This window comes from Peromyscus eremicus, chromosome 4, assembly GCF_949786415.1.
Source record: "Peromyscus eremicus chromosome 4, PerEre_H2_v1, whole genome shotgun sequence".
Lineage (NCBI taxonomy): Eukaryota > Metazoa > Chordata > Mammalia > Rodentia > Cricetidae > Peromyscus > Peromyscus eremicus.
In genome coordinates, this window is record NC_081419.1 from 3,703,755 (window position 1) to 3,714,575 (window position 10,821).

General features: G+C 47.6%; 1 protein-coding gene across 3 annotated transcripts; it reads left to right on the forward strand.

The window, feature by feature from the left end:
- The first annotated feature begins 2,691 nt into the window (after positions 1–2,691).
- Positions 2,692–5,753, forward strand: Golga2 (golgin A2). Of its 3 annotated transcripts, none has more exons than XM_059259016.1 (5): positions 2,692–2,987; positions 3,884–3,994; positions 4,235–4,278; positions 4,378–4,470; positions 5,490–5,753. In XM_059259016.1, exons 1-5 carry the CDS (start codon positions 2,742–2,744, stop codon positions 5,566–5,568), a joined length of 573 nt encoding a protein of 190 aa, XP_059114999.1. In that variant the 5' UTR covers positions 2,692–2,741; the 3' UTR covers positions 5,569–5,753. The 3 variants fall into 3 exon arrangements, with proteins under 3 accessions (XP_059114999.1, XP_059114998.1, XP_059115000.1); XM_059259015.1 differs by having other exon boundaries at positions 2,694–2,987; positions 4,378–4,441; positions 4,809–5,753; XM_059259017.1 differs by having other exon boundaries at positions 2,694–2,987; positions 4,378–4,441.
- The last annotated feature ends 5,068 nt before the right edge of the window (positions 5,754–10,821 follow it).

Consider the following 10,821-nt stretch of genomic DNA (forward strand, 5'->3'; position numbering starts at 1 on the left):
GACTGCAGGCCAGAAGAGGGTACCAGATCTCATTACAGATGGTTGTGAGCCACGATGTGGTTGCTGGGAATTGAACTCAGGACCTCTGGAAGAGCAGTCAGTGCTCTTAACCTCTGCGCCATCTCTCCAGCCCCTGTAAATGTAATTCTTACCTGATAATCATTCTTATTGTATATAGTTTTTCTGTGTCAGAGTTAAAACCTTCCCTTTTTATTTAGACAAAAAGGGGGAAATGTTGTGAAATAATCTTTTTGTACACTGTGAAGATGTGTCACTCTGATTGGTTTAATAAAAAGCTGAATGACCAATAGCTATGCAGAATTTCTGGGAAGAGAGAATGCTGGGAAGGAGAAGGCAGAGACACCAGAAGATGCAGGGCAAGCAGGATGGGCAATATGGAGATGAGGTAATAAAGCCATGAGGCAGAAAGTAAATTGATAGAAATGGGTTAATTTAAGTTATAAGAGCTAGTTAGAATCAAGCCTAAGCTATCAGTTGAGCTTTCATAATTAAAAAGTCTCCATGTCATTATTGGGGAGCCAATGGTCCCAATGATAATTCTGCCTACAGTGGTTAAGAGAGTTTACTCGCATAGAACTGGAGTTCAGTTCCCAGCACTCATATCAGGCAGTTTACAAGCTTCCCATATCTCCAACTCCAAGGGATCTGTTGCCCTCTTCTGGCCTCAACAGACACCTGGACACACACAGACATGTGAACACATATACACACTCCTCTTTGCCTTTCTGAGGAAACATCACCCAAACAGGGAAGCAAGCTAAGAAGGAGGAAGCCATGGTAAAAAGTCCAAGGACAATGCTACTCGGTAGGCAGAATGATCAAGAGACCCAGGCCACACAGAGAGCAGTGAGTATGTACACCAGGAGCATGCCATACAGGAGCAGAGAGGGGTTGGGGGAGAGGATTCCAGCACTGTGCTCACCAGCAGTCAATGGAGTAGCATCTTGGAAGCAATGAACTAAACCCTGTCAGGACTACAGAACAACGCAGGCAAGACCTTGCTCTTTTTAATAACAACTAGTTGTGGGTTTTTTTTAAAGATTTTTTTTCTATTTATGTGCATGTGAATGTGTGCTTGCCCTTGTGAGAGCAGGTGCCCTCAGAGGTCAGAAGAAGGCATCTGAACCCTGAAATTAAGTTACAGACAGTTGTGAGCTACCTAAATGTGGGTGTTAGGACCTGAACCTTGGCCCTCTGCACCAGTGGCCAGAGTTCTTAACCTGTGCACCATCTCTCCAGCTCACCTCTCCTAAAAAAACTTTTAATTTAAATTGATGAAAACATGAATGCAATGGCATGGGCTGTACTACAAGTCTGCCTGGGCCCCATACATGATCTTTTTTTTTCTTTCTTTCTTTCTTTCTTTCTTTCTTTCTTTCTTTCTTTCTTTCTTTCTTTCTTTCCTTCTTTCTTTCTTTCCTTTTTTTCCCCCAAGACACGGTTTCTCTGTGTAACAGTCTTGGCTGTCCTGGAACTCCCTCTGTAGACCAGGTTGGCTTTGAACTCACAGAAATCCACCTGTTTCTACCTCCTGAGTGCTGGAATTAAATGTGTGCCACCATGCCTGGCTCCATATATGATTTTCTTGAAGGGTGGTGTAGAAAAGGAAAGCTATTACTGTCCCCGTCGCCTGTCATCATAGCTACACAGGACATCAGGACTTAAAATAGATGAGCCTGAAGTCACCATCAGCACTTTGCTTCATTTGGCTAATTTGTGAGTTTGAGGCCAGCCTGGTCTACAGAGTGAGTTCCAGGACAGGCTCCAAAACTACTTTTTAGTTTAATACATGAGGTAACTACATATTGCTATGTAGCCATGAATGGCCTTGAACTTCTGATTCTTGTGCTTCCACCTCCAGAGATCTGCAATGACAGGTGTGTGTTGGGATTACAGGTGTGTACTGGGATTACAGGTGTGTACTGGGATGATAGAGTTCTGAAATGACATGTGTATGTTGGGATGACTGACAGGTGTGTTCTGGGGTGACAGCTGTGTTCTGGAATGACAGACAGGTGTGTTCTGGGATGACAGGTGTGTACTAGGATGACAGGTGTGTTCTGGGATGACAGGTGTGTTCTGGGATGACAGGTGTGTCCTGGGATGACAGGTGTGTACTAGGATGACAGGTGTGTTCTGGGATGACAGGTGTGTTCTGGGATGACAGGTGTGTCCTGGGATGACAGGTGTGTTCTGGGATGACAGGTGTGTCCTGGGATGACAGGTGTGTTTTGGGATGACAGGTGTGTACTGGGATGACAGGTGTGTTCTGGGATGACAGGTGTGTACTGGGATGACTGACAGGTGTGTGTTGGGATATATAATGAATTTAAAAATGAATTTAAAAGTAAAAAATCCTGACAACCCATAATGGATATGGTGGACAGACATACACACACACACACACACACACACACACACACACACACACACACACACCCTCAAAAAAACAAAACCGCACACATATGGAAGTTGTGCCACATCCAGGATCCTAATGTGGCAGCTTCCTTCCCACATGCTGAGCTGGGAAAGCTGGCTCCCAGTGGACTCGAGGCTGAAAAAGTGGGTATTTGGGACTGCTTTTTAAGATGACAAGTGGGACATGTTCAACCACATGGAGAGCTGGGGAGCAGGGGAGCTGTGAGCTCACAGCAGCATTGTGAGCTCACAGCTGAGCTCACAGGCACCTTTTAGACTCAGGGACTCCAGTTGGGACAGAGATGGCCTCCCCTGAACACGATGTTAGTACTTCCTTTGTGATTCTCATTCCCGAAGAGACATCCACCAGACAAAGGAACCGGGTCTCTGCCCTTCTGCAGGAGAGGGCCCGAGCCAGGGCTACATCCTGCTGGAGCTGGGTATGGGGAGAGGATCAGAGAGAGAGACAGAATGATGACAATCAGCCAGAGATGGATGCCTTCGCAGTCATCAAAGCTGATCCCGGCCAGGTGTTCTGGTCGACTCAGGTGCTGGCACTCACCAGCTCAGAGGTGGCACATGAGGTCGGGGCAGAGGGGTGGGGATGTCGGGAAGGGAAGGGAGGGCATGCCTTTTGCTATCCTAAAGGGACAATGGAGGGGGTCTGAGGCCTCATTTTCCTCACTGGGAAAGTACTGGTCTGTTCTTGTACTCTCGAGACTGTTCAGCTCAGGCCCTTGCTCTGCAGTTGAAGACTTTCTTGTGTTTTTAAATTATCTCTGATATTAACGATGGCTTCCTGGGCCAGCAAGATGGCTCAGTGGGAAAGGTGCTTGCTGCCAACCATGCAGACCTAAATTCCATCCCCTAGACAAAACTGACATCCCATGGTTGGCCATCTGCTGTGACCCTGCTCTTACCTATCAGACTCAACCTCCCGGATGCTGCAGGCCAGAGGGCAGCCATTGCTCTGCTTTATCGGTTGTTTCTGAATCAACAAACACAGCCAGTGCGTGGGTGTGGGAGGAGGGAAGGCAGGAAGGCAAGAGGGAGGGGCGAGTGGTTATGTCGGCCCTGACGACTAGCCCATCCCAGGAGCAGGGCCCGGAGTCAGGGTCACAGTCAGCGCAGACTGCTCTCTGGCTCCTGGACGTGGGCACTTCCTTCTACCTGCTGTGGCTGCCACAGGTCAGAGCTCCAGAGGGAACAAGGTCCTCGGGTGTTCAGGAAGGAGACCCTGCAGCCCCTGCTTTGAGCTTTAGTCCTTCAAAGTGCTAAGTGGCCTGAGGCCTGGGCAGGCCGTGTCTGTACCCCAGTAGCTCCCAGCATGTGCGACTGTCCTGTGACTGCTGCTGTGCTACCCTGCTTGTCCCGTCATGTCATGTCCATGGCAGCAAGGCGCCTCATGGTCTTCTAACCGCCCCCTCCCTCTGTTCTGTGACAGGCGCCCACAGACCGAGCTGCCCCTGCACCGCCAACTGCTGCTGATGACACTATGTTTCTTGGTGTTGTCCCTTCCCCCGATGCTGACCTCACTAGCATGGCATCACCTCAGGTTTGTGCTTTTTCCATTTCACATGCTGTGCTCCTGTCTGCTTGCCAAAGGACTTTACCGTCTCTGAACAATCCTCTCTCTTCAGGTAGCTTGGTCCAGGTGCTGCTCCTGGAGCCTGGCGTGGGGAGGCCAAGCTGGGGAGGCTTGGGGAGATGGGTGTTGATGAGCTTGGCCCACCCTGTCCCTGTGTGATGATGAGCAGAAGCTGAATAGTGACCTGGTTTGTTTCTACCCATACAGAGCCATGACGCTGGCAATTGCTCTGACCTCATGGAGGAGACCAAGTAAGCGTTCCCTACTGAGGGAGTCAGTGCAGGTCTCTGCCCACGAGCCGGGTTCCCTTCAAACCACCTGCACCCCTGACCCTATGTCTCCTTCCTTAGGACTTTCTCGTCAACTGAGAGTCTGCGACAACTTTCTCAACAGCTCAATGGTCTTGTGTCTGAGGTACCGCAGGACTGGGGTCCAGAAAGAAGGTAGAGGGAAAGGAAAGCATGGTAGAAGCTGAGGCAGGGGTTCTCAGGAGACTGACTCATGAGAGGATGCTGTCAGACTCAGAGAAGACAGATTTGGACCCTGATGGGTGCCGTGGTTTTATCCTGGTAGAGAAAGTGCGGGATGACAGCTGTTGAGGGGCGGGCCTGAGCCATGGTGGGATAAGAACCGTGACGAGTAGCACAAAGATGGTGTGAGAGGAGAGGTCCAAGGTAGGCAGGAAAGCAGGTTCTGCCAGTTGAGGGGGAAGTAAGGAGGCTGAAGGCATTAGACATTGAAGGTGGCGGAGCATCTCCATATGAGATATTGTCTCTCCTAGTCTACCTCCTACATCAACGGGGAGGGCCTCACATCTTCCAACATGAAGGCCTGGACCATGGGATACATGAGACCCTGTCTCAAAAAAGTGTCATGGGAATGGTGCTAAGAATGTAGCTCGGTGGCTACATTGTTGTCTACTGGGCACAAGACTCTGGGTTCAATTCCCAGCACCAAAACAGAAAAAGAAATGTCATTTTATTTCAAGAATATGAGATACTTAGGGGACATCCAGTGGGGAGAAACACTGATGTCTGTACAGTAGAAAGTCAGACAGACAGCAGTGCTGTGGACAGTCTCGGCTGGAGACAGTATGTACAGAAGCCAGAGACAGGATCCCCTGGACCCAAGACGCAGGGATTCCATTTAGGCGAAAAGTGAGTGGAGTAATGACAGGCAGGCTGGTCCATTCAGACCCTTGGAATGAGACAAGAGCCTCCCCCAATTACATCCTAGCCAGGTTCTGTGTTTACATCAAGTAAGTACCAAGTGTGCTGAAGGAAAACATCTCTAGTTCTGTATGAGAACAGCTTTCTCTTGTGCCATGGCAGGCACTAGCCTCAAGGGGGCAGTGTCCACTCAGAGATGTGCCCAACGGCTGGACAGCATTCCCTTCTGTGGGCCCCCTGGGTTGGGTAGATGCAGGCCTGCCAGGCTAGTGGCCACAAGCTGGATCTCTCAGCTTCCCTTCCAGGAGTCTGAAGAGACCAGTAACAAGAAATAAGGAGCCAGCTGGTTGGAAACTAGAGGCTGATGGATAAGGCATGTACACACAGACACCGCTTCATTATATCTAGTGTAAAACCTGCTTGAAAATATTTCAGAGTCAAGTATGGTGGCTCACACCTGTAATTCTAACTCCAGAAGCTGAGGCAGGAAGAACGAGACCTGCCCTCCTTACATATCAAGGCCCTGTCCAAAAATAAAAATAAATTATCCCAGCTGAGTGCTAAGGAAGGTTGATTGCTTCAGCCCAGAGATCAAGACCAGCCTAGACAGCGTGTAGAGAACTTATCGCAAAATGTAATAGTTGGGCTGGTGTTCAGTCCAAAGCCTGCAGCCCAGCATCCCCCTAAGGGGCTGGAGGGATGGCTTAGTGGTTAAGAACACTTGCTGCACTTTCAGAGAAGCAGGGTTCAGCTCTCAGCATCCGTAGCCTCCATCCAGTGGTAACTCCAGCTCCAAGGAGTTTGTCACCTCTTTTGGCCTCTGTGAGCACTGAACTCATGTATATAAACCCATATATATTTTTTTAATTAAATTTTTCTTTAAATATGAACATTTTTATATGTCTCATCCTGAACCTATAGAGCTCAAAACAAAAGTGTAACATAATCTCCAGTTATCCCAGATGACCAGAAGGTGTCATTTCTGAGTGTCAGGGGGTGGGACCATCAAATCTCACCCTATGCAGCCTTTCTCCCCAGAGAGGCACACTCCAGTGACAGAAGTGGGCCGGGCCAGGCACCCAGAGGCATGGTGAGGAAAGGTCCTTGTCAGGTAGGCGAAGGAGGAGGTGAAGGGTGACAGTCACTCACCCAAATCAACAGTTACGAGCTGAAGGTTTCAGCAGACAATGGTTGAGAACTGCAATAACCAACATTTACACAACTCTGTGGCTCACCTGGCTCTGCATCTCACCTGAGGCATCTCACTGGCCCGACAGTGGCGTAAGATCCTGTGGAGCACCCCATTCCCAGACTGAGCCAGCTGAGGTGCAGAGCGTGAGGCACACGACACAGATGTGTAGCGATCTGACTCCAGAGATGCCTCCCCAGCAGAGGTCAGCCTTAAAAAGAATAGCAGGCGGCGGTGGCAGACACCTTTAATCCCCGCACTCGGGAGGCAGAGGCAGGTGGATCTCTGTGAGTTCTGGGTGAGCCTGGTCTACATAGCAGGAGAGCCAGGGCTACATAGCAAGATCCTTTATTTGGAATGGGGTGTCTTGAGATAGGTTGTTTTTTTGGTTTTTGGTTTTTGTTTTTCTGTTTTTTTGAGACAGGGTTTCTCTGTGTAGCTTTGGAACCTTTCCTGGAACTCACTCTGTAGCCCAGGCTAGCCTCAAACTCATAGAGATCCTCCTGGCTCTGCCTCTTGAGTGCTGGGATTAAAGGAGTGCACCATCACTGTCTAGCTGAGATAGGTTTTATGTAGCCCAGGATGTCCTTGAACTTTTTTCTCCATCTCCCAAGTCCTAGAACCATGACCAGATGCCTAGTTCACTTCTAAGGGAGGGAGGTGCGGAGGGAGGGAGGATGCACAACTTCTCTGGCCCCTTAGGTGTGAGGTCTTAGTGGAAAACCTCTGCCATGCTTCTTAGATGCTGTGTCTGGGGCTGGAGAGATGGCTCAGCAGTTAAGAGCACTGGCTGCTGCAGAGGGTCCAGCCCCCTGCAGGTCAGAGATGCAGAGTCCATCGAGAAAAACACACAGACTTCCGAGGGATAAAAGCTTCTTTTTCTTTTTATTACTCTTTCTGTTGCCTGTTCTATTCTGTTCTTTCTCTGTTCTGTTCTTCTGCCCTGATGTTTCCCTTCTTTCCTGACAACTCCTTCTCACTCCTTCCTGATGTCTTCCTTCTCACGTCTTTATTTTTTCCCTTACAGCTTATCTTTCAAGCAAAGAAAAATTACAATGTGGTTACATTGTATTTTTAAGTGAATGATTACAATGAATACAAGTAAAAAAAACATGTTTCCCATTTCCCTTACATGATTAAACATTTTACATATTATAGATGAAAAACAAATTATCCCCAAGAACCCACATACATTCATGTCCAAGCAACTTGTTATGGATTAACAGAGTGTAAGCAAGCAAGGTATTTTTCTCAGCCAGGTCTTTTACTGGCAGGCTGCATTTTGCAGTTACAAAGAAAGGATCAATCACTTTATTATTTATCTCAAAAGGTAATCTTATAAAAATCTTAAAAGAATCACAAATTGGAATTTTTGTAAACAGTCGGCTCTACTTTAAATCCACAGGGTAGACACCCACTCACCCACAGTTTCTTATATCAGGAGGCTGAGGGCAGAAATAGGTTCAAGGAACTAATCATCACCTTTGATCACCAACTCATCCTAGCAAGAGAGATACCTCAGCCAGCAATAGCCAGGGTGCCACTGTTTTTGATCCCTGACCTCAAGAGTCCCTCACTCAACTATTAAAAGTGTGCCTTTTAAACTTTAAATTGTTTCCCAAGATTTTCTACCTCAAAGCTATTAACAAAAACATCTTAACCTAACCTTAAGTCATTGTTTAAAGCTTTGTTTCAGCTATGATACACATCGAAAACCGTGAACACACCTCCCAACATTAAGATTAAAAGAACTTGAGCTAGCCTAGCTTCTGGGACTCAGATGTTTTCCTTAATCATTAACCTAAGCCACAGTCTATAGGCTCCTGAAGCCCTAGCTGTGTGACACTTCCTTGTCCTTATTTTCTGTCCTCTGCAGCCCCTGCTCTCTCAGAGGCAGAGGCAACACTATATCCTGCCTTTATCTGTATTAATTTTCCCACTAAACCAACCTCTATCAACAATCCCTTACTACATTTGTTAAAAACCCTTAATCATTAAAGTTCTATTTAAACTAACACTATTGTATAAAATTATTGCTTTGATTAAACAGTACAGTTTAAGAGGAAATCATCTTCATAATCACAAAAATGCCCAGTAAAATGGGATACTTCCATGAGCTAATCACACTACATTAAAGGCAATGGGGATCCCTCCACATCCATCCACACCATGCCAGATACCAGAGAAAAATGGCAGCAGCAAACATGTAAAGTAGTAGCAAGAGACATTCTGGAGCCAAAGCCCTCAGGGTCTTGCCTACCGGAAAGATTCACCTCTGAACTTTGCCTCCTGGTGGGCTGATCTCCTGAAGCTCAATTGCCACTTGCTGCTCTTCTGACATGGCCACTGGCAATACACTATGGCTGCCAGTGAGTACTGAGTTTGATTCCCAGCACACACATGGCGGCTCACAACTGCTGCTAACTCCACCTCTAGGGTGTAAACCTCTAGTGTCTATACATGCTCTCATACAGACAAGCCTACACACACACACCACAATTTTTTTGAAGATTCATTTTGTAGTAGTGTGTGTGCGCGCATGCGTGCGTGGTATGAATGTATGCCGTGTGTATGTAGGTACTTGTGGAGGCCAGAGGTTGGCATTCATAGGGCATGCGCACTGCCACACTGGCTTTTCCATGAGTGCTGGGAATCTGAACTCAGGCTTGTAGAGCAAACACCTTACCTACTGAGCCATGTTCCCAGTTTCAGGGCTTTCCACGTGCTAGGCAAACATTTTATTGCTGAGGTATCTTCCCAGGTTTCTTTTTCATTTTCACTTTGAGAGAGCATCTTGCCAAGTTGCCAAAGCAGGTCTTGAACTCACCCTGTAACCCAGGCTGGCCTTGAATGTGTGATCCTCCTGCCTCAGCCTCATACAGGCCTATTCCACCAGGCCGGCTTCTGTGGATATTCGTTTGTAGTACTTGGTACTGAATCCAAGGCCTTATGCTTGCCAGGCAAATGCTCTACTACTGAACTAAAGCCCTAGTCATTTTTCATTTTTATTTTGAGACTGGGTAGGGCCTTGAACTCACTCTGTCATCCAAGCTGCTCTTGAATTTATGATCCTCTTGTCTCAGCCTTCCAGGTAGCCGGGATTATAGGCCTGTGCCACCAGGCCCAGTCTCCCTAGATGTTAATGAAATCTTTCACCTCTGCTACATAGTCCTTGGCACCTTTATAAAAGAGCTTCCAGTCACCAATCATAATGTTCTGACAAATCCTCTCGCAAACCCGCCCACCTCCCAACACAAAGCTCTCCACCACCCAGAAGAGATCTGATCTTGCTGCTCCCATGACACCTCACAGGCCCTGGGGTTTCTTGGCTGCCTTCCTTACCCTGGAGTTGACTTGCTCCATCACCCTTCCCCTGACATGGGCAAACCTGCCCAGCTGGTTTGCCAGGGAAGAACCAGGCCTGTTTTGTCATCTTTGGGGCTCCTCTGACTTCCTATTTACCAGGAGTTAAAAAAGTACGTGGATGGGGTCAGAAGTGGGACCGTGTAGGAAAAAGGACTGCCAGCCCACTCTGCAGACTCCAAGGGGGCCTGGAGGTTCCAGATCAGTACCAGACTGACCAATCACACCCTGGCTGCCAATTTGAGATGCTTGTCTTAGCCTCCACCACCCCACATCCCCCTCAGCCACCGTTTGTCAGACCAGACCTTAGGCGTGACTAATGTCTGCCCTCCGGTCAGCCCATCTCTGGGAGAAGGCCTGATCTTTGACCAGGATGATCAGGGTAGGTCAACAGGGGTGACCAGAGGCTGTAAGGGAAGTGGGGTACATGGTAGATATGGATTTGTTTGCTTTTCTGGTTTTTGAGAATGTTTCCTCATGTAGCCCAGACTGGACTCAAACTTACAATTCTCCTGCCTCAGACTCCTGAGTGCTGGAATTACTGGTATAGGCAACCGTTCCTGAAGTGATGGTTAATCTCGTCAACTTGGCTAGATTTGGGATCCTCATGGAAACAGGACTGTGGCTGAAGGGTGTCCAGAAAGTTGTTTTGTTTTGTTTTTTGTTTGTTTGTTTTGGGTTTTTTTGTTGTTGTTTTTTGTTTTTTGTTTTTTGTTTTTTTGTGTAGTTTTGGTGCCTGTCCTGGATCTTGCCCTGTAGACCAGGCTGGCCTCGAACTCACAGAGATCCGCCTGGCTCTGCCTCCCGAGTGCTGGGATTAAAGGTGTGCGCCACCACCACCCAGCAAGTTTTTTGGTTTTTGGGTTTTTTTTTTAAGTTTATGTAGCAAGGGTAGGCCAAATGGGGAGTTGGGGGTGGGGGTGAAATGAGAAGGGGATCTGTGGTTGGTATGTAAAATTAATAAAAAAAATTTTTAAATAGAAAAAAGTTTATGCAGCTTATTTATGTACATGAGTGCTCTATTTGCATGTATGCCTGCATGACAGAAGAGGGCATCAGATCCCATTATAGAT

Coding starts and splice junctions, on each gene's coding strand:
- Golga2 (XM_059259016.1), top strand. CDS start 2,742: ATGGCCTCCCCTGAACACGATGTTAGTACTTCCTTTGTGATTCTCATT. Junction 2,988..3,883: donor AGGTGTTCTGGTCGACTCAG/GTGCTGGCACTC, acceptor GTTCTGTGACAG/GCGCCCACAGACCGAGCTGC. Junction 4,279..4,377: donor GACCTCATGGAGGAGACCAA/GTAAGCGTTCCC, acceptor CTCCTTCCTTAG/GACTTTCTCGTCAACTGAGA.